Source organism: Oryzias latipes, chromosome 16 (genome assembly GCF_002234675.1).
Source record: "Oryzias latipes chromosome 16, ASM223467v1".
In the NCBI taxonomy this organism is placed as follows: Eukaryota; Metazoa; Chordata; class Actinopteri; order Beloniformes; family Adrianichthyidae; genus Oryzias; species Oryzias latipes.
This window is the reverse complement of record NC_019874.2, coordinates 13,877,243-13,901,049: the sequence shown is the minus strand read 5'-3', so window position 1 is coordinate 13,901,049 and position 23,807 is coordinate 13,877,243. Positions and strand designations below refer to the sequence as shown.

Here is a 23,807-nt window from a genome sequence, read left to right as displayed (position 1 = left end):
TTTGACTATCTGAGATTCACCACTCAAACAGTCAAAAGAGAGTAATGTGAATGTAATTTATGTCATAGCTGTTTCTAAATGTGTTGCCTGAAAAGAACAAGTTTTGCGTTTAGGGGACTTGCAATTGAGAAACAAGTTAAATATGCCATAGAGAAATGGAAAAAATGCTAAACATGTTTTGTTCTTTAAATAAATATCAGGCTTTCACTTTTAAATGGCTTTTATTGATTGCCTATTTCTTAGAGTTTCAGGAAAGTGATACACAGCACGTTAAACAAAAATTTCGTGCAGCATTTTGTGGTTTTATTGTCCATATTTTCCTCTATATTTTTCATTTTAAGTGAATTTGCGGATAAAGATTTGAGTTAACAACGCCCCCTTTAGCCCATTAGAGGGCATAGCAGGTTGTCGGCCTCTCTGCTTCCTTGCTAGACTCCTCCTCCGCCATTTTTGACTGTAAACATCCTGCCGATTTTAAAAGGACAGCGCTGAGCGGGAGGAAGGCGGCTGGCGCCATCTTGACTGTTTTAATGAGTACAACAGGGGAGAATTTGCTGGGAGAAATAACCTAACCTTTGGGATTTTACTCTAAAGAACACGTTTTCCGTACGTATTTCTGCAGCAAGAATATTTTCGCGTATCTCGGTGTGTTTGAATAAATGAAAGACTCATGCATTTTGGGGTATTATCGATGCGGCCTTTCCTGTATAGGCAAGCGTTAGCCATCAACTAACTACGTTAGTCGAAGAAAAGTAAGAACGGAAATCGGTTGGCGCCTTATTTCTTTTACTGACATTTTTTTTCTGTGTTTATTAGTTTACGTGTGAATATATTTGAAAGACAGTTTTGCCCAGTTTTTCATCGCATTTCCCTGTAATTTTATTGTTCTTTCTCAAGTTAGCCGTTAGCTAATTTGTTTTAACCGTCTTGATGGCGCCGACTATCTACTGGCGTTGCGTACTACTCGGCGCTCTCGAAGATTCGTGTTTTTGTGCCAATTCCATGTTGCACATGTCACATTTTTTTATCCTCTTAACGAAGTGAAACGATAAAGTCTTCCTAGTCGACCTTTGGTTAATGTACTATTTTCTTGTTAGACATGTGGTTCTGCGACGTTTGCTTCAGGGTGGAACTTCAAAGACGGCGCTTATTTTGAAACCGTTCGAATTTACTCAGGTTTCTGGCGTATTTAGAGTGTTGTACCAGGCCAAGTCTATAAACTGTAAAACTAAGTTTTGTGGCTTTTTTCTGGCTTTAACCGTGCCAGGTAATTTTTTTAAACCGAATTTTGCTGAGTGTGATAAAATATCTCAAATATTCCAAACGCAATACTATTCGTGGTGGTTTAGCGTTCGTTCTCCGATGATGGAAATTAATTTTAACGCTTGTTATATTTTGTAGTGTTAGTGTCTATTTTGGTAGTTTGTCTGTACTTTTTCCCTTTCTCGAGTCCAGTCTTTGTTCTCTTTGAACAGTGTCTGGGTTATCATAAACTGGTTTTGTGTATTTTCAGGTGAACCATACCACAGTCTGAGTGTGTGGGCCAGGTGAACAGGGGCAATGTTTTACGCCCACTTTGTCCTCAGCAAACGTGGGCCGCTGGCCAAAATCTGGCTGGCGGCCCATTGGGACAAAAAGTTGACCAAGGCCCATGTGTTTGAGTGCAACTTGGAGAGCAGCGTGGAGAGCATCATCTCACCGAAGGTAACAAAACTGAATTTCAACAATTTAAATTTAGAACAGTCTGTGGCATCAAGTACATGTGGTGCATTCTGTAAGCAAGATGTGTTTGCTCAACCACACTCAAAATATGCTATTAGAATTGCTCTTGGTGCAAATCACAAAATAAAGAAAGCCAACTCGAATACGTTTTTGATTGATCTTATCATTTTAGTAATTCTTTCATTACTGCAAAGACCAAACTTTAACTAAAGTCCGAGTTAAAGCAATCCAGTTGGCCTGTGCCGACAGCGCCACAGGGAGTTGATTGCTCACTGTTCCTGGCTCCGCTCCCTTGTCAGTGCCTAGTACAACTAACATACAGCAGGGGGGCCAACGTTTTCCTTTTCTCTTGGCCGATAGATCCGTCACGGCTTGTGCTTACACAGCACCACTATCCCGTTTTTGAGTCCAGGGGCCAGTGCTGTGGCACCCCTTTCTGAGGCGGGGTTGGCATTCGGTGCCAAGTGATGGCACCAGATTAATCGCATCCATCCTAAATAAGCCTTGCCTTCGGGTTGGATGGATTCTGGCCCAGCAGAACTGGTGTGCTGTGAAAATGCCCAAAACGTTAGCAGAAATATTGTTCTTTTTTTTTTTTTTTTTTTTTTGATTTGATTTGAAATGGTTTATTTCACGCAATTAAGTAGAAATAATACACAACAGCAATATAAACATCAGTTATACATTCATACAGTAACTAATCAAACTTAGGATAATTAGACATATTAATAAATATTGCTTGAAAGGGAGTGGAAGGAAGCAAACTTATATAATCCCACCCCGTTATACTGTAACCATTTTATTACATGATTTATCAATATCTTCTATGTTCTTCTAGCTGCCCTACTAATGGTGATGAAATGGTGCGCAAAGCAGCAGTATTTCTGTCATACAAAAACGTCTATTGCTATGATTATGGCTCGAAAACAACTCAAACACAGTTGGAAATGGGAAGATTTTATTCTAATATTTTTTAATGTACCCAAAACTGTAAGCTGTCGTGGCAATTTAGGAACCAAGGGCTGAAAGTTAAATTTTTTCAAATAGCTTCTGTTTGAATTTTTCAGGTGCTGTTGTTCAAAACACTTAGAAAAATCTAATGCTCACTAATCAACAGTTTACCTGCAGATTGAAAAATCCATTGCTATGTGGTGTGACTGCATTGATTTGTAAGTATATTTTTAAAATAAATCCATGACTACATGTCTTTGACTTTCTTTCCTTTCCCCTAAAGGTGAAAATGGCCTTGCGTACATCGGGTCACCTGCTCCTTGGGGTGGTCAGGATCTACCATAGGAAGGCAAAATACCTGCTCGCTGACTGCAATGAAGCTTTTATCAAGATTAAAATGGCTTTCAGACCAGGTAAAGGCAAACTTGATCAAAATGTTAAAGTTATGCTATTTGATTTTTTTTTTTTTTATGTAGATACCTTCTGCACGTTGAGCTTAATATTGCTATATACTTTCAGGTGTGGTGGATCTACCTGAGGAAAACAGAGAGGCTGCATACAATGCAATCACTTTACCTGAGGAGTTCCATGATTTTGACCAGCCCCTTCCTGACCTGGAGTAGGTTTACTAGATTAGAAATCACCGTTAGACCACGTCCTGTTTGTAAATATGTTCATATTAGTTAGATGTTGTGGAAACCCATTTCCTATCCATAACTAGGCTTCATGTTGGTTGAAATTAGACACATTTTCCGTATAGTTCAGTCTTTTCTATCTATCATTTTAAAGCTGTATTGTGTACAACTTTTAATGAACCCAATTGTCTCATAATATAAACAGTGTTGTTGAGTTTTGGTTAAATTTTACACTTTATATTTTCAAACAGTGACATCGATGTTGCTCAGCAGTTCACTTTGAACCAAAGCAGAGTAGAAGAAATCACCATGAGAGAAGATGTTGGGAACCTCAGCCTCCTGCAGGACACCGATTTTGGTAGGTCATATTAATATTCTGATGTGCAGATATAAATCCTGCCTTTTCGGTTTAAGAAATGTCACGCTGCAATTATGAGATTTGTTGTCTTTTTATATTTTATTATATCTAATTAATTGTGGTTCTTCTTAGGCGACTTTGGCATGGATGACCGAGAGATGATGCGCGATGCCAGTACATTTGAGGAGGACATCATCCACGGTCCCACAGCATCAAACCTTTTGCTTGAGGCTGAGCCTGGTCCAGCTAATCTCCCTGACAAATCCAACCATATGGATTATGATGACTTTGGGGATGGTTGCATGGGGAACTCAGATGGAGGAATGCTGGGTGAGTGGTCTTTTATGTTCATTTTTATGTCACTCATCTATTTTGGTCTACTAGGAGTCCGTGGGATATTTGTAGTGAGAAAAAAATATATATATCTTTCAGTTGACAAGCTACTGAGCTCAGAAGATGGAGGCGGCATCTTTGATGATCCCCCTGCTATCACAGAGAGTGTTGTGATGCCTCCAGATCCTGACAATGATGATGACGACTTTGATAACCTCCAGTCACGTAAGGCCTAAAAGCTTTGCTTGTGAAAAAGTTTTCATTGTGGCTTAAGTGGAAATGTATTTTTACACCAATAAATATTTTGTGTTTTATTCTTAAGCGAATCCAGACAGTCCAGACTCTGGTCCAGCAGAACCACTGCCAGCAATGGCCGACCAAACAGAGCAAACTACTCTGGTTCACAATGAAGAGGAGGCCTTTGCCCTTGAGCCTATTGACATCACAGGTATGTTTCATCCACTTGGCGGACAAATTGATCTAAAAAGTGTTCTTATTTAGTTGTAATGTGGTTTTGTTGGTCGCAGCTGTAGGAAGTTGGTTTTCCCTTTTAGAAAACACAACCTTTAATAAAGTTGAATGCACAACCATTTATCATAAAACATTTCAGTGTTAGTGTTCAAGCAGATACAAAGCAAATGTATATAAACTGCAAGGCACAAATGACAAAAAGCTTCATGTACATGTTCCTTATACATAGTTTAAGTGAACTTCTCACTAACGATAGAGGTTGTTAAAGGGGACTCTCTTTTTTTTCTTCCTTCCATTATATGTTATACTTTGCTGCTGACGTTTGTCAATTGTTTGCATTTCAAACAGGAAGTCAAACATTATTTTCCCCCTTAATAATCCAACCTGTTAGTTAACATTAACCCCCTTGGCTTGTGTTAAACATTGACATTAAATTTCATCTTTATAATCAGGCTTTATTAATTAAAAGAACACAACTCTCAAAACTTTAAACTATTGATCAACAATGTTGATAGATAATTATGGAGATAATTATGGAGAATGGTTTATTTCTTATTGAAGAAAATGTGAAGTGTGCTGTACCTTCACATTATATTTCGCTGCAACAGTTTAATTTAAATAAGAGTCAACATAACTTAAATTATACTCAAAATGACCCTCGTCTACATAGGAGGTGAACATCTAACATAAAAGGAGTCCATCCGATTGGTCAAATGCATAATGGGATTTATTTTTTATTTTTATATTATACTTTAAGCTGCTACAAGATTGTTTTACCACATTTAAAGGTACCCATTGATCTAAATTTTCACTGTCTTCTGCAATATGCGTATTGCACAGCTTGATATCACATAGCGATAAATTTTACAATTTATTGTGCAGGCTTAACATTACATCAACCCTACTATTGTAATTACTATTAATTTGTTGAAAAAACAAACAGTCAATAATTGTTGGATTTGTTGTTTTTGAAAAGAAAACACGGAATCTTATAATTAATCTTAGAATATATTGTTTGCTAGATTATTTGTTGTAACCACTCTCCTTTGTGATAAATTGCTTACTGTTAGAAAACTATTTCCTTTTTTAATTGGTGCCACATTTTTAGAGAACTGAGTTTCTGTAATGAGCAGCAGAGTTGATTACGTTTCCTGATTAAGGTTCCTGGTAAAATTTGCTCAATTTCTCTGCAATCTCAAAGACTTGATCCTGCTGTTGCAGTTGACTTGTTTTGAGCTTCTAGAAACTCCAGATGATGCCAGTCAGGAAGAGTCAATTGTTTTTCATTCCCATTGAACACTTGTGGGATCAGTTTGGGCTCGCCGTTTGTGGCAGAGGGACCAACACAACCATGTCTGCTGACTTGCAGCAAATGCTGGTTGAATGATGGGATGTTATTCCTTCACTGTTTTTTTTTTTTTTTAATATCCTCTTAGGTCATCCTTGTATATTTGTAGTCATAATTATCCTTCATGCTTGTCTAGATCTCAGTGTTAGAAATATCGTGAGGAACAGTGGTTCTTTTAGTTACACAATATTTGATGGGAACAAATCATTTTAATTGTAATTTTTGATTGGTTTTCATTTGATTTGTGTTACGTGTGTGTGTAGTTAAAGAGACCAAGGCAAAGCGTAAAAGGAAGCTGATTGTGGACAGCGTGAAAGAGTTGGACAGTAAGACCATCAGAGCCCAGCTGTCTGACTACTCTGACATTGTGACCACCCTGGACCTTGCACCTCCCACTAAGAAGCTCATGATGTGGAAAGAAACTGGAGGAGTGGAAAAGCTCTTCTCTCTTCCTGCTCAACCACTCTGGAATGCCAGGCTGCTCAAGGTATCAAGACTATCTCAACTATTAATATAATTTAAATCTGTGACGGATTCAACTGTCTGCATACAAACACTATCAACCAACGAGCCAGGTTACATGCCCACACAAATCGGACACTTGGGGAGTAATCCTGTTCATTGTGTTTTGAGTTCAAAGGTTTAGTAAAATGTAGTTATTTAACAATAATATTTCAAACTTTGTGTCTTTCAAAATTTCTGAGTTATTGGTAAACGTATCAACAGCTGTAGGATTAATCGTTCTAACTCGTCAGCATTATAACTTTGATAGTTTCTAGAAAATGTCAGCTATTTGGGGAGAAATCTACGTTACTTGTTAATCTGATGTTTCATTTTCTGAAAACTCTTGTTATTGAAAAAGAGATGCAATTGCTTAAACAATTTGATTCCTTAAAACAATTCAGATTATGGTCACATCCTTGGTGTGTAAGTCAACAGGCTCCATGTTATTGATTTTAAGAAGTCTCAATGCTCAGACTTTGTTTAATGTACTGGTATGGTTTAGATTTGAAATGACATTTTTATGGTTGCTTGTTTAGGTCTGTGTTTATTTTTTTAAAAAGGTCTCAGAGATTTATTCTTTTGGCCTCTTTGTATTGGCCATTTTTTATGCTCACTCCAACTTAAACCTTTTTCTTTTTGCCAGATGTTTACACGCTGCCTCACACCTCTGGTGCCAGACGAACTCAGAAAGAGGAGAAAAGGGGGTGAAGCAGACAGCCTGGATGAGTTCCTTAAAGAGCTGGAAAACCCTGAAGTTCCTAGAGAGGAGGTCATGACTCAACACAGAGATGTCATTGGTAAGTTACCTGCAGCTTATGTGGGAGTTTCAGAGTTAATTCATTTTGGATCAGGAGTGAAAACATTTATAAATTGACGTTATTGTTAATAGTTAATGTTGTCAAAGATGTAATCAATCAATAATGCTTCAATCACCCTCATTTTCTCTTAATTCAACAATTTTCACTGTCTGTCTCTCAGACCAGACCATCATGGAGGAGCCCAGCATGCTGTCAGCTTCTGCCATGGAGAGCAGCAGGGCAACACTCAGTGAAACTGTCATGCCCCCTCCATCCACCCCCCGTGCTGTCAAACACAAGAACATTGACAAAGAAGCTGCTCTTCCTGTGAGTAGCTGCAGCTCAAGACATTTATTTATTTGGCCAAAACGGCAATATTGAAGCTGGATGAGTTTGAACAGTTTTGTTATAACAATTTATAAGCATTGTCGAATTATCTGTTGGTTTTCTTTAGTCTATTCATTTGTCGACAACTAATCAATTATGAATATGTTAATGAGAAATTAAATATAATATATGGTTGTGCTGAACCTAACCTATTCCATGTTTTGATAGATGACTCCTTTAGAGCAGCAGCAAGTGGCCGACCGCTCAGACTTGTCACAGAGGCTAGACATGGCTCAGGTTGATCTCCCGCCTGAGGAGAGCAGCGTCAACCTCACCCAACTTGTCCCTGAGCTTGACCTTCTTGGCAGCAAAGGCAAAGACAAGAAAGATGAGAGCGATGAAGAGGAGGTGAGAAAAGAAAGGACAGCCTCTTAAGATGAACACTGGCCCATTTATCAGAATTCTGTCACAAAACTCTTGATTGAGCAACAGTTCAGATCTTTTTTATTAATTAGTTTATTTACTTTTATCTCTTGCCAAAAAAAGTTATATTTCTAAGAATCACATCTGTTGTGTGAGACCCGACCACCAGTTGATGCTGGCCTGTTTATTTCTCAGGAGGAAGAGGGTCAGGGTGGTGACCAGGACCAGGAAGAGAAGAGATGGAACAAAAGAACCCAGCAGATGCTGCATGGTTTACAGGTAAAAGCATTTGTATCATACTTATTTTATATTCTTGTTTGTTTTATCACCCTATTCAGTAAAATGTTTTATGAATTTAACACCCCCATTTTTTTCTTCTAGCGTGTTATGGCTAAAACAGGTGCAGACTCAGTTAGCCTGCTTGACCTGTGCCGAAATAACAACAGGAAGCAGGCGGCTGCCAAGTTTTACAGTTTCTTGGTTCTTAAGAAGCAGCAAGCCATTGAGGTCACTCAGTCTCAGCCCTACAGCGACATCATCGCCACCGCTGGACCAAGATTCAATCTTATTTAGACATTGGAAAACGCATACACTCTGCTTGCAACAAACATCCTTTTTTTATTATAATTGACTCAACTGTACCCGTTTTGTTTTTCCCATTGCCCCTTTTTTATTTTTAAAAAGATTTTACTGTACCTCAGATGGAATCATGCAGTATTGCTTTATATTGTGTGATGAAGAATGTTTGGCAAGTGTATTTATAAAAAAACACAAAAACCTTTTTCAGTCACCAATTTGTACACTTCACTTTTTAACTTAAATCTGTTGATTGCTCATTCCATGCATTTTTATTGTACCCCCTCTTTCAATTAAAAGATGTAACTTTTTAGATAAATACCTGCATTGTCACAATGAGGTCTATATTGACTGCAAATATCCCAAAAAGGTACTTATTACTCAGAAATGTAACCTTACCTATTTTTTTTCCCATGTTGCACTTGGTGGTTAACAATCAAAAAGCAAATTCTTCAATAAATCATAGAATCTTGCCTGGCATTAAAGACATGTTTCAGATGTATAATTCTCAAAAGTAATTGATTTCAAGTTTTATGTAAAAATGTTTTTTTGTTTTTGTTTTCGTATCTTTATACATTTATGCTTAGATGCCTTTTTTTTTTTGCATTATGTAACAGTTATATGTACTTGTTAAGGTCACTATCACACCTTTTTAGTCTTTGGGTAACTTCTAGTTGTGATACATCTGTAAAGATTTGAAATAAAGTGTTTTAAGTACATGCTTATGACATTCATTTAAACTACTTCAGGTTGTAAATATATATATATATATATATATATATATATATACACACACACACACACACACACACACTCTTACAATCAAATCGAAAAGTACGTGTCGTAAGTTTAAAGTCTTTGAGAAAAAGTCTCCGGTTCGTTTGTTTCGGCGGCTCAACAAACGGAACCTTTCTTTGCTGTATTTGTACGGACTGTTAATGTGTTGCATTCTTACCGGAAAGGTCCGTCTCTGAATGTTCCCCTCCCTTTCGGCGTGAGCGGCTCATGGCTTCCCGTAAAGAACTCAGCTCGGTATCAAGTTCTGGAATGGCTTCCACCGGCGGCACGCTGGACTCTCCAGTCAAGCAGGTCCAGATCGAGGGATTGGTACGTTTTAGGAGAGTTTTTAATTGTGCTTTGAAAATTAAAGATGGAGCGCAATTTAAAGCCTTAACGGAACACCGAGTTTTCGGAGAAAATACCTTACTTTGTTGTTTTCATTTCTTTTTTCGACGAATATTTATTAGTGTTTTTCACGATAGATTGTTATACACATTACTGAATTTCCAAGATTACTTTTAAACAGCTTTAAAACGGACTTAATCAAACGGGTAGCCACAGCAAAGGCTAGCCGTACTAACTAACTATGAGCTACACGAGCGTTAACTTAATAAATTGCATTCATTCAGGGATGCTCTCTGTATTATTATCACTACCCCCTCACCAAAAAAAAAAAATATACGCCACACAGAGCTGTAATGTTTTTCTCCAGAAAGAGAAATTGCTTTGTTTTGTGATTTATTTATTTTCTTTGTTTGATAAATGTTAAATAATTTAAGCGGCAACAGCAGGCCCAAGAGAGGACACACATGTCATCATCATCATGTGATGTTTGTTTTCACATTTTATTGTAAACACGGCTACATATGGCGTAAATAACTATGAGCACATTGAGTTAACTATACACTATACACCGTGAGTGCAGCACACATAATGTAAAAGCTGTTTTAAAAAAAAAAATATTTAAGTTAATTTTTTACATAACAGCCTCTGACAGATACTGAAAAACCATCTCTTTGCATAGGTTTCCAGGTAAATGGGGAATAACCACATCTTATAACTAGTTTAAGATTTAAAGTACAGTACACTTAAAAAAAAACATGCTTACCGTTTTAGCTCCTGCCTCTGTTGCTCATTCAGTATTGATCATGGTTTTTACTTTACTTTGAATGATGATGTGCTACCAGTGATTATCCTCAAACAGGTTTCTTAATATTTATTTGCCCTCATTGTAGTACCCCTGTCCAAACAGCAGAGGACAAAATTGCTTCATTTGCTCCACATTTTCCCCCAATGACCCAAAATGCACTGGTTAAAGAACTATTAATTAATGAACTTTATTTTATTTTATTCATTTATTTAGGGAGTGTCAAAGGAGCGTGACTTTTAGGTTGAGAGCTGTTTTCCTGCTTTTTATCTGTCCGTGTTATTAAAACTGCTCTAGGGTCTCTGGCATTAATTTAAATTTAAAATATTTCACTTTAAAGTCTAGTGTTAGGACCACAGAGATTTCCCTCATTCCTTTCCTAGTCTTATCAACCAAAGAAATGCTGCACTTGAATCTGTTTGGATGTGTGACCTGATATTTATTGAGGTGCTTGACAGAGACAGACAGAGAGGTGTTTGTTTCAGGTAGAGTTATGAAACACATTTTCCCTAAATGCACTTGGATGTAACAGTTGCTGCTTTGTTGCATCATGGAGTGTTTGTGAGGTTGCCCGTAGACAGAATTAGTGCTGCTGTGTAGCAGCTTCATTGTAATATTATTATTATATAAATTTGCTGTCGGGTTGGTTTCACTCGTTTGTGTCGCAACACAAGTGGAATTCAATAAATAATAGTTGAAAATCTACCAGTTTAAGGCCCAGAAAAACACATATCTACACCTCCTCCTGACATTACAGAGTTGATCCGTCTCCTCAGTCACCTCTCATCAATTCATGCATGAGAGAGGTGATTTGGCAGGTGATGGAATGAAGGAAGCAGTAAATAATAAAGACACGCAAGTTGTTGCCTTCTGTTGAGAAAAGTTACAAGACTCTGTGGTAATTCACTGCAATTTTTACAAACTGTAATCAAGTGTGCTTAGATTTGCACAAGGAACAGCGAATGCTGGGAACTTGTGGTTGCCAGGAATATTTAAATAAATAAAATGGTGCCTTGGTGTTTTAAGTTGATCACACCAGTTTTATCAATAAAAAATCATTTGGCATACTTTTTTCTTGCCTTTCTTTGGTTCCTTAAAAAGTTATTTTTGTTAAGGCATGTGGCTTCCATTAAAAAATCACATTTGCCTCAAACAGCAAAAATAAAAAGTCGATCTGTAGCTGACTTTGGTATTGGATAATCCACAAGTTAACATTTTAACTCTCTATTTTCCATTCCAAAAAAGAGGAAAAAATTATCTTTTGAAACAATATTGCATTTAACAGCTTCACTTTCATTGGGAAGCGTATCTAAGCATCACAGGAACCTTAAAATGAATGACTGTAATATTTCTTCCTTCTTGACAGTTTTTTCAGGATAAAGATTGTTGCACTACTCCCAAGGTTTCACAATAGCTCAAAGCTTCAAACTGCCCACTATTAAGAAAGCATTCATTTCTGTAAACTAGATAAAAATGGTAGGAACTCAGAAATAGGGTAAATTTAAATTTTGATGGTATTTATGGAGTGTTTCTTCCTTGTTGAGGCATTAAAACATATTTCCTCGGATTCATTGGGGCAGAGGCAGCTCATCAGATTTCTGTTTCGTGCTTTGTTTTTACTTTTCAGTGATAATCCTGAGTTGCCGGCAGATTTAAAGATTTCTTTTCCCAATTTTGTCGTACTGTTTCATGCTTGTGATTTGTCCAAAAATGGCTACAATTTCATCAAGTCCATGAAGAAAAGTTGGCAAACTAAATATAAAGAACCCTTGCTGTGCTTTCTATCTATGGCTTAACTCACCAAAGGGGACTTATGCCACACAATGTTTCTATTGTCAGGTAGTTTACAGCCAAGCATAGACTATTTCTGCACTCGAATGGTGAGAAAAGAAAACTCATTAAAGGATTGTCTCTTTGCTGTACTCTCTCATAACTTGAGCCCTGTTGTGTCGGGAATATCAGCCCCTTTGTGTGACTGGAAGAAGATTTATGAAAAGAATTAAAGGCAGCCAACGGGGGATTTGGACCGCAATTGATCTAGCACAATTCAATTTTAAGCTCGTTGATTTATGATACGCTTTTTCACATATCAATCTGGAGTCTCTCCACATGAGGTGAGCTTGCTAGGCTAGCCGCTGGTGAGCTAAATCAATAAATTTGGATTTGGGGGCGTGAGTAGTGGGAGGTAAAAGATAACACTGGAGAAAGTTGGACTTAAATATGAGTGCATGCATGTCAGGACAAAATAAAAGCTTTCTAGGCTTGATTTTATAATGCCTCATGACATTTACTGACCACCAGGAAGGTGGACGCACAAAGGTACAGTAGACTCCAGCATGTCTTCCTTTTGTTTTTAGTACGCCTCGTCTTTTTCACTCCTTGTGCAGATTAAAAAATTTGTATGAAACATTCGACAGTCCTACATTTTTTATTTTTAAACAATTGCCACCTTCACCGTCGAGTCATTTGTCAAGACGGTTTATCTGTAGTGTAAACAGGGAGTCATTGATAAATATAACATGAACTCATTAGGCTATGCTGGAGGTTATCAGGAGTGGCATCATGATACAAAGAAAATAAGGATGATCATGTTTTATTTCAGGTTTATACTTCAAGAGGAATGATGGGACAAAAAATACAACAAAGATCTGAAAGGGAGTGAGAAATTGTGAAAGCCGCACATTTAAAAAAGTAACCGACTAAAGCCAGATCCTTTCACCTGGTAATCGCCGTGCTCTTTTGAATGTTTTTCTTTTTTTAAAAGATTTTTTTTATTAATTTCTCCATTTTGATATATATGGAGCATCAAGCATATGTAGCAGCATTTTTTTCATCTGCTCCTGATTTCAAGCTAATTATTCTTAATATATGTCCTCCATCTTAAAAAAAAAAAACATCCCACAAAAACCTGTTTAAAAACACCAAAAGCACAATTTCCATTGGAGTGGGTCTTTAAATCGTTTGGGATTTAACAATCAAACAACGTGTTAGCTCCTCTTGTTTCGAAATTCTGAGATGAAATATAATTACATAAACCAAAATGAGCCCCTGTGTGATTGTCAGTAAACAATGCCTTGAAGGTGAAAAACTCTTTCAGGTCAAAGAGTAAGCAGTATTTTCCTTTCTGTTTTTGGGTCAGTGAGGCCGATGTTGAGGTCTGTCAGTGTCACATCTTTCTCTCATGTGATTTTCTTTTGTCTCTTGTCACTGTTTCCTCTTCACACCCTCACAGATGCTCCTCATACTCCCCTTTCCCAGCATTTCTTCGGGTTTCCTTTTCGCTTTGGCTCCGTTCACCTCCTTGCCCAGCAGCACTCCGCATCCCCACTGAATTCTTACTCGTGCGTGCTTTCACTCTTTCTCCCCCCACTTTCCACCTGTCTTTGCCCCTAAAGACCTATCGCTCAGCTCAGGCCCCTTTGGTAAGAAAAAGGCAGACGGGTGGGGAAATACATTTGTTTGTCTTCCCTCTCTACCCCATATTGTCTCTTATTTGCCTGCCCCAAGCTCCTTACTTGTTGCATGACGATTTGAGCACCGACGTGAAATAAATCACTTCTCTTGTCGTGTAGTATGGGTATGCATGTGCTCATGGGCAGCGAAGCGCAGACTGCTTCATAGTGGCGTTGGGCGTTTTGATTCTTTATTTTTTTGTGAGCGTGGTTGCAGGACCGCCACCCAGCTGCTGTGTAGATGTGTGTGTGTGTGTGTGTGTGTATTATTAATGCCTCTGGCTATGATCTGCCCACACCGTTATCAGCGTGATTTATGCTCTCCCTGTCTCCACTATGCTTTTCAGTTTTTTTACTTCTTCCACTTGTTCTTTTTCATTTAGACACTCAAAATTGCTCTGTACTTTCATATGCGCCATTATTAATATCAATTTTTAAAAATTTGGAGACATGAGTCTCTATTTTTTAAACTTGTCTTTTTGGTACTATTTTTATCTCTCTGTGAAATCAGATGCAAACCCTGACACATAAAGAGTCTATAGATGAGACAGTCAGGCGTGGGACAGCAGAAACGAGTTCAAATGCTCCCCCCTCCCACTGCGTAAGTGTAGCATTTTCCCAAAAAGACTGTCTCTTCGTGCTGAAGTGTAAATTGGTGAATGGTGCTGAATACTAACCGGCCTTTTTGTACGCACTCGAAAGGAGCGATAATGGAGCTTGCAGGTGGTGCTTCCCACTCCACCACTCAGTCACAGTCTGATTGCCTCAGTAACGTGGCCCAGAATTCCTTCCTGATATAACGAGTCTTTTTGGCAGCTTTGTGCTTGAATTAGGGGTTTAGGGCCCTTGTACAGAGTGATGGATGAGGAATTATTTTACTGCTTTTATTATGTGTATGTAAAGTATAATTGAGGCGAGAATTAATTAGCTGTGATCAAGTTTTCTATGAGGCACATTTTTTTTCAGCCCTTTTGCTCATCAGATGAAACATTTTGACAGCGTCCTGCCACCAGCTGCAGCTCTGACCACATAGTCCCACCACCAGAAAATAGTCAATACTTAACCAGGAACTTCTCCCGATTGCTCTTACTACCAAGATTGACGTTTGTAGACGTGTGACTAGTTAAAGCGTCCAGTCATGAGTAGATTTTACAAAGGCATCAAGGATTGGTGGAGTTGCTTTCTTTTAAAGGATTTTAAAGCTTTAAAGTTCTACTTCTTTTTAGCTATGGAAGCGATTCTGTAGCATAATTAAAAATAAAAGTCAAAACCAGAAATGCTTTTTCATTTACAAAATGAAGCTGCATTTTTTTTGACTCAAAATTAAAATGAAAAAGCAATCCTTGAAAAAGCTTTTTCATTTCTACTTAAAAAACGCTTATTCTGTGTCATAATTAAAATGAAAATGCAAAGAGAGGATTGCATTTTTCATTTTAACATCCACCCTGAGAACATTGTCGGATTATTCAATTCGAATAAGCAGGAGGCCGGGCGATGCCGTCAGTGCTAGCTCCGTATGTCCGGCTACTAAATAAAAAACAACCTGGAAATCACATGGCACAATTTTTTTACATTTATTTGTTTGCTACTTCTGCATATTTGAACACCTAGAATCCTGACCCTCAAAGAGCGATTTCCTCCATCCTCTGAAAGAAGCCACAAGAACACGTTGAAAACACTATTCATTGGATTGGGTCTTTAAATAATTCAGTAGATTTTTTTCAATTTATCTATAACTGCACAATAGATATTCTGGATAACCATTTACAAGCATTTAGGAGTGTTTTTTTTCTTCTTCTTCAGGCCCTGCAGATGTATTATTACTGTAATGTTTTTAGAGTTTCTGCACTCCCTATTCATGGTCAATATTTTCCTTTTTTATTTAACAAGCACGTTGATGCTGTTTCAAAGCCCAAAGTGGAGATTAGCAATGATTTTTTTGAACAGAATCCATCCTCACATTCAGTGCTAAAATGGGATTTATACAAAAACAGTATGTGTGATTGATTGCATAGTTATATACTTCGATTATTTTGATGGATTAAACATGTGTAGCCTCTTGCATTTTGTATAACCATGGTGTACTGTACAATATTGCATTTAAAAAGTCAACAACACAAACAGTTATAAAAAGCTATTTTAGCCATCTATCTTTGGTAATATTAATGCATACTAGTCTTCCATCAATCTACAAGATTGTAAAATGTTGCTCAGCAAATGTATGGAGTTTGTAAGGTTTATCTTTTAGTTGTTTTTTTGCTTTTCTGCCATTCTATCTGTAATTCTGCTTTTCCTGTATTAATTTAGCATCAGATGCCAGCAATGTTCATCATTTTTGTTCTCTAGCATCCAGAATCAATATTCAGCTCATTGATTTTAGTTTTAAGGTGTGTAAGATGTGAATTACAACCTTTTTTTAAATTGATTTTTTCCCCCTTCTTATCAAAAAACTATTAAATGGATCTGAATTTTAAATGCATAACGACTGAATACCTGTTTATTATGAGGCACCATAATTCACATTCATATTGACAGAATTCTATAAAAAATATTTTATAGGCAGCAAAAAAATTAAATGTACTCTAATGGATTAAAAAGCATCTCTGTAGTAACCTTTGCCCAGAATTATAATAAAAAGATTAGATGCAGAGATCCAGCTGAGCCTCCTGACATAACCATAGCTAAGATTAAATAGAGCCAAAATAAATGCACAATAAACACACAAACTTGAGAAAATAAAAGCCCTCATGAGGAGCAGTAATTGGAACGGAGGGTACAGCTTCTTCTCCCCCTCCGCTTCTTTTGCCGTTGCAGTAATTTATTGCTATGATGCTCCTCTTTTCTGCTTTCACAGGTGGTGATGAAAATAATTAAGCACTACCAGGAAGAGGGCCAGGGCAGCGAAGTGGTTCAGGGCGTCCTGCTGGGTCTGGTGGTAGACGACCGGCTGGAGATCACCAACTGCTTCCCCTTCCCCCAGCACACTGAAGACGATGCAGACTTCGACGAAGGTAACCAATCCCTTCAAGTCTCAAACGGAAAATCAACTTACCTAGAAAATACGACATCACAGCACAAAACGGTTGACTGAGCTCTGGGAAATAGTTACTAAAAGGAAGATATTTCAGATATATCTTTACTGAGATATGGATGCTGTCATTACTACTTGTCACTTAGATTATACAGCATGTCATCATAACATGGAAATATTGATAATTAGGTTTGTAATTAGCTCCGGTTTCTTGAGTCGATACTGCAGATGGTGCTGGAAAATAAACATGAAATCTTTTAGAGAAAAATGAAGTGCTATAATTTTATACTATCGTGTTGAGGGACAGCTGAGATAAATGTATCTTCTGTCTCATTTAACACTTTAGGAGATGGCCGAAAAGAAGTAACACAAAATGCAAATGAATAGATGATTCTATCAAATGTCTTCTAAACCCTTAGAGCCCGACGCTGTGACCTTTATGGCTCCATCAGTCAATAAAAGTGACATTTTTCAGTCATTCCCTCACAGATCACTGTGAGTGTTGCACAGCTCCAGGCAGACATGCTTGTGAAAGCAGGATAGAATGGGTGATGCAAGTGCGCGTTTCTTTTTAAGATATGCTGAGATTCAATAGTAAGTTAGACTCTAAGATACGGAATATGAACAATCAAATTCAATGTTTTACATATTTTCCTCACCGGGGTTGCATCATAGCAAAAAGGGGTGATTGTTTAAACTGTAGACATATACACACAACAGCTCAAAGTGGAAAGATAATCTGATATATGTATATGTGTGTGCGTATATATATATATATATATATATATATATATATATATATATATATATATATATATATATATATATATATATATATATAATTCATTTTCTGCTGGTGACGTCGCACTCACAGTTCACTTACATAGTCAAGGAGTTCAACTCAAAAAATGGTTAAAAGGATAAAAAAAAAGGATAAAAGTGAAGTGAGAGTTTTGTCGAGACCTCCTGAAAGACCGCATGAAGCATAAAGAAAGACGCAACCCCCCCTTATAATGAATATGTTTGTGCTCACACACTCAGTTGCCATGGATACACATTTTTAAATACAGTTTGGTGTGAAGCCTGACTTTGTTGGGGGCTTACTTCAGTCTCTGCTCATATATCTTGATGCAGCATGGTTGTTGGTTTTTCTTCTCTGCGGCTGTGGTTAGCATTTGAGGCAGGAAGGCTTCCACAAATGACATTAGAGCGCAGCAGCTGTTGGGAAGAACGGCAGGCTGCTCTGCATGTTTCTGTGTTGTTCTTTACAATAACGTTTGGATGCCAGATGCAAACATGAAACTCTTGGCCAGATGTTCTAACGAGAAAACATTACAGACCAAAACAAAAAAGCCCCGATCGTCCTGCTGACTGGGTCAGGAGTACTTTAGGAGTTCCACCTACCGCGTTGCCTTAATGTGAGTTTTTCAGTTCCAGCCGTTTTCAAGTAGTAAATAGTTTCAAATGGTGGAGGTTCACAAATTCTTCTTCTTTGACTCTTTGCTGTGTGGAAAAAGAAATTATACAGTTAAATGGTTGTTTGGCAGAGGTTTTTACGGAGGATGTCCTTCCAGACACCACCCTGTATTTGCCTCCTTGCACATTTTGACGGAGGAATATGGGAGAAAGATGACAGATGCAGCAAGGAAAGGTGGACACAACACCACGGTTTTAACAGGCTTCCCATGCTAATGAGCAACTGTCAAAACGTCATCAGAAAGAAGGCGGCGACGGTAGCTAAAGGTCATTAGTGTCTTATTGTCGAGTGTTGTTGCTGACTTTTGCTGGGCCTGAGTTGTTCACCTGTCTTTGTGTTTTGCTAACTAGTCCCTTGCTGTGAACTCGGACATATTTACAAAATAGCATAGAATTCCTCCGGACGGGGATTTTGATACCACTCCAGACTGTCAGGGTTTTCTGTCAGGACTCAAAACTAGAAACGTTCATTTGTGTTGTTTTTTGTGTTGACTGATGGGAGGCGATACACAATGAGTGTGCAACCCCCCCCCCCCCCCCCCCCCCCCCCACACACACACACACACACACACTTCCCTGTGCCCTCCAAAAGATGCTAATGCTACACTCAAAGGCGTGGAAAGACAATTACCGGGAGAATTAATCTGTTGACGAAACATGACATGGAAAATGGATTTTCTGTCTGCACATTTGGTCTTTTTGTTTCTGTACTCGAGTCGGAGTTGTCCACCCACGCACGCACACTCACACAGCGCTGACCTGCCAGGCCACTCAACTCCCTCTGCCACCTCTGATGTGTAGTAACTAATTGTCGGGGTCTCGCCTGCTTCTGCTAATGCTAAAGTGGGCTGACTTGGCCTGCTGTAGACCTCAATTAGAAAACAAAGCGGGTTCAGACTTTTATGAAGTCCCACAGAAGTGTTTATTGCCAAAGTTTCAATTACAACTCTGAGGATTGCATTACAGTTCGAAAACAGTTTGAAAGTGGCTTAGAAATCTTGCCTTAATTTAATAACAAAATATGATAATAGAAACGAATAAAATAATTTGGCAGCAGCAGTTCTTCTAATGACGTAGTTTTGGGTTATAGGAAAAAACGAACAAAGTTCGATTGAGAAGTTCACTAGAAAGCTGTACACAGTGCATGAGAATGTAGCTCCAAATGTCTAGATGTCCTTTAAAAGCCACATTACTGAGCCCCAGCCTGAGCATTGAGATGTAATGGCTGAACTTTCCTGTCTTTGCTAGGCGCTGCCGCTGAGGAAAGCTCCTGTTCTTTCTCTGACCTTCCGGTCCCACAGCTCCCCAGCTCCTTTGTTTTTGGGCTTCATATTGATTTCAGAGTTAACTTCGCTTATTAACAACCTCATAACGATGTTTCAAAGGATAAACACAGCATAACTGTGTGTTTTGTTCTTGCATTTGTGTATGCTTGATCAACAAACAGATTTAATTAGAGATTCTCAGACAGTAATACACAAAGAAAGCCCAAACCGGGATTATGCAATCGGTGATTAGCTTATCTGTAGCAGCAGATATGACTGTAGTGTCGCAACAAGTAAATGATTGCATTTCTTTTTGGACAAAACCTCTTATTATATCTGATTTGATTAAAGTCCCACTCTGATCAGCTTTTGATCTATCTTCAAAGAGTTCCCAGTGGTCGTAATATAAGAATTTTGCAGGTTTTAGCCGAAATAAAAAAAAAAAGCCTGTGTTGTTATCTAGGACATAGTTTCTGCAGAGTGGCAGTAGTTCATAAAAAATTCCCCTCTAGTTCACCTCTAGTTGTGGGTGGGACTGCGCAGAGCAAGCCCACCCCCACTTCCCATCACCCACCTGTTTACACTCTCTCCTGCCAGCTTACAGCCCCTCAAAACCCTAACTTAGCATTAGCGGTGCAACAAAAATGGCGAGGAATATTGGAGCTATCCAGCCGTACAGTTGTGACCTGAATGTCGGCTCAGACAGAAAAACAAAGATGTACATAAACCCTGTCGTCCACAAGTGGATGCATCTGGGTATTTTCTACGTAACAAATACAATTGTTTTCCAATTGCATTTTTTTGTTTGTTTCTGAATTAAAACAATTTTAATAAACAAATATTCCTCCATAAAAAAAAAAGCCACAACATGATGTTAAAAACTAAATTTTCATGGGTCTTTTATAGAGATTTTACTTTTAAGTTTAAATCACTATACTCACCGGTACGTGAAATCTGATATGTAGCAGAAAAACAAATTTGGCTTTGAATTAAAATGATAAAAACATGAGTAAATATTGAAATTACATGGTGAATCTGTGAATTCAATTTAAATCAATTCAGTCTTATGGCAGTGACCTTTTATATGCTTTTAGTTTGGGGTCTGCCTACATCTTTGCAGACTGTCGCTCAGCGATCCAAAAAGATTAGGTGGTTCCTTGGTGTTTGAACTCATAAAGAAATGATAAGCACAGCCTCATTGTCTGTGTGGGATGTTAAGGTAGTAATATTTTGTCACAAATGTACTCCTCATTAATCTAAACAATATCACTCTTTATGAAAATCTCTGCCATACAAAGTCAACGGTAGCAGCAGTCATTCAGTTTTAGCCACTGCCGAAGCCTCTTCTCCTATCACATTGACTAAGCTCATAATAAAACATTAAAGTTACAAGGGAGGTGATGGCGGCGTCCAAAAAAAATCATAGTGCCTCCATAGTTTTTTCTTGCTTTGTCTGTGCTCTGCATGAATCTGCATTAGCTCGATAAACAATGTGAAAGTTGTCTTCTGCGGGCCGTTTTCCACACACGTGTTTCTGCTGGGAGTGCATGTGCGATGCTGCGTCTTCATCAACAGGTGCCAGTGTGGAGCTGCGCTTGACTAACAGTCTGTGGCAGCAACTGTGACCAAATGATGGAGAAAGAGAGTAATTGAGTGCACACGGCAAAATCAGAAAGAAGAAGAAAGAACCTTGGCTGAACCCCCCCCTCTCCAACAACCCTCTTATCTCCTGTGCCCTTGCACACACTGTCCTTTTATCATTGACTTAATGTATGGTGAGATGTGTAGAACTACAGACAGTGATTCTCAAGACATTTGTGCAATAGAGGCACATGAGTAGCATGTTAATAATGTATGCTAGCTTTCTGCCTTTGTTGTGATATCAGGCTTAATGCGGAACAAAGAAGTAGTATCCTGCCACAGAGAGATTATTAGGGATGGATGCTTACGCAAAATCTACAAAAAGCCTCGTAAGGTAGGCTACAAGGCTCCATGTGCCGATGTGATTATCCTCTCCACTGATGTATGATTTATATAGCTTTTCCTTTTTGTCTCTTGAGTGATTCATAAAGCTGTGCAACAGTTACAAGTTAAATGCATCTTTTTTGTGCAACCAAGTTCCTTGTAGCCTTCAGCTTCCTGTTTCAGCGCATCAATCCTTTTGGCTCTTTTTTTTTTTATGGTTGTCCCAAACCTCCACCTTCTGTCAACACGTAGTGGCAATTTATTGAAATGTCTCTAAAGCTCAAGTGTTGAGAGTGTGCGTGGGTGTTTATGTTCTCTCGTGTCAAATTGTGCGTTGCGCCGTGCACCTGTCTCGTAAATAGATTTAGAGAGATTTTTGTTCGACCCAGTTTTACTGAAATGTGAACAAGCCGGAGAGGTTATTTGTGACACGTGGAACCTGACGGTCAGAATGGAAAACTTTCTTATCGCAATTAACAACAACTGTTCGATCAAATCACAGTGATTATACGGGGGGCCGATACATTTCCACTTTAAAGCTTTCGTGGGATGCAATTAGCCAGCTATCCATAGCGTGCTGTCTGTCCACTAGCAATTTTCCTGCTTGGCTTTTCATAATAACAACTGAGCTGTGAGTTGCAGGCGCTTCACTCAGAAGCAAGTGGGAAAATTGTAGTGTCTGAACATGGACACAGTTAGGATGGACTTAAGTTCTGACAAAGGGCAAATAACCCACGTTTCTTCCTTTTTCCCCCTCACCTTATAAAACACTCAAAGCCGATGTTCTCACATTTTAAGCATCTGGCGTTATGCATTAACTACGGTAAACCAAAATGTGATCTTCCTCCCTTCATCTTCTAAAAAAAAAAACACCTCTCTGTCTTGTTTTCTTCATAGTTTTTAAGCAGATGCTGCAGCTGTCCACCTTTCCATAAAATTATTCTGCAATTTCTGATTTCTCAGCTGCTCCAAAATGCACCATTTAGCCTCTTTCGTCTGCCTCCCTTGCTTCATACTTTCTGTCTGGTGCAGAGGTGCTGCAAAGCCCTTGTCCAGCTTTTCCTTATCCTTCTTTGTGGGCATGATGACAAAGGGAGCTGTAAGGTTGGTGAGGCAAACGAGATTTTATGGCGTTTGTTTCACCAATTACACAAGTTCAGTAATTAGAAATATATTTGTCTTTCTGGCTTGACAACACGTGGTTGTTTTTCCCGTTACCAAAAGAAAACATTGGGCTTGGCGTGTCGGTAGCAAACAGACTTACTTATGACTTCTGTCCTAACGAGACACATCATTAAAAGGAGCCTGGAAGGGTTCTCGTCTTGCATAAATGACCTGGACTCATTACCGGGATTAATTGTTTGATTGATGCACCTTTTTGCCATTTTTGTTTTTGTCTCTCCTGCTCTTTTTAAAATGCAAATTAAACCAATTAGCAATGTAACTTTATAGTGGATTTAACATCAGAGAGCAAAGAGAAAGGAAAATGTCTCCCCTCTTCAGTTTGTTCTGAGGAAAGTTTTAAAATAAATGAAATGATTGAAACTAAATTTACAAAAAAAAATCGAAATAAATTTAATTGGAAAGATTGTTTTAAATAGGAATTAGTATAATTGTACTGCAACAAACGAAAACATTTAGATGATTAGTCTTACCTGATCACATAGTTTTGCATATTTAAAATCCCTTTAACGTAACTTTTCATCTTATTTAATGACCCACTCCATACATCTTTTGATCTTTTTTCAAAGTGTTCCCAGTAATCTTTTAATTATGAATATGCTGTTTCTAGCTAAAATAAAAAATAAAACATTGTTTGTATTCTTGGACATAACTACTGTAGGGCCACAGTAGTTCGGTTTAGAAATTGCTGCCGAATTTTGGGTAGGACTGTTGGTAAGGAGCAACCCCGCCCCCTTACCCTTTCTGTTGCTGGGAGCTTTTGGCCTTGCCAGTGTATTTTTGATGTAACGATTTGAATAAAGAAATACAATTTTAAGCTTACTTTTCTTTATATATGTCCTCTATCATGAGAAAAATTCCACAAAAACTTAAAAACACCAAAACACGATTGATCAGTGTCTTTAATGTTAAAACATTTTTATGATTTTGTGTGCAGCCTTATAGAGGTTTTTACAAAATCTAATATTTATCTTTATCTATCTAAATCTTTATGAATAATTTTAGTTCAATTTGTAGTGCTCTTGTTTAAAATGACATTCTTTTTTTGGATTTACTGGGAAAGA

General features: G+C 38.1%; 2 protein-coding genes across 3 annotated transcripts in view; both read left to right on the top strand.

The window, feature by feature from the left end:
- Positions 1 to 480: 480 nt before the first annotated feature.
- Positions 481 to 9,164, top strand: rad21 (RAD21 cohesin complex component). Of its 2 annotated transcripts, none has more exons than XM_023963804.1 (14): positions 481 to 752; positions 1,514 to 1,704; positions 2,957 to 3,086; positions 3,193 to 3,292; positions 3,560 to 3,666; positions 3,799 to 3,996; positions 4,099 to 4,224; positions 4,322 to 4,447; positions 6,082 to 6,305; positions 6,966 to 7,119; positions 7,301 to 7,446; positions 7,675 to 7,854; positions 8,065 to 8,148; positions 8,251 to 9,164. In XM_023963804.1, the coding sequence occupies exons 2-14, from the start codon at positions 1,561 to 1,563 to the stop codon at positions 8,440 to 8,442; spliced, it is 1,911 nt and encodes a 636-aa protein (XP_023819572.1). In that variant the 5' UTR covers positions 481 to 752; positions 1,514 to 1,560; the 3' UTR covers positions 8,443 to 9,164.
- Positions 9,165 to 9,403: 239 nt separating this feature from the next.
- The window catches only part of eif3h (eukaryotic translation initiation factor 3 subunit H), a 56,667-nt gene continuing 42,263 nt past the window's right edge, over positions 9,404 to 23,807 (top strand). Inside the window, exons 1-2 of the mRNA XM_004077766.4 lie at positions 9,404 to 9,552; positions 16,679 to 16,835. Coding sequence (XP_004077814.4) covers positions 9,451 to 9,552; positions 16,679 to 16,835 — 259 coding nt within the window. The 5' untranslated portion in view covers positions 9,404 to 9,450. The remainder of the gene's footprint in view (positions 9,553 to 16,678; positions 16,836 to 23,807) is intronic.

What these genes read in the sequence shown, in the direction of transcription:
- rad21 (XM_023963804.1), top strand. Translation starts at nt 1,561, where the DNA reads ATGTTTTACGCCCACTTTGTCCTCAGCAAACGTGGGCCGCTGGCCAAA. An exon ending in CTCAGATGGAGGAATGCTGG is followed by an intron (nt 3,997 to 4,098) that starts GTGAGTGGTCTT and finishes TATATCTTTCAG; the next exon opens with TTGACAAGCTACTGAGCTCA. An exon ending in TCAACACAGAGATGTCATTG is followed by an intron (nt 7,120 to 7,300) that starts GTAAGTTACCTG and finishes TCTGTCTCTCAG; the next exon opens with ACCAGACCATCATGGAGGAG.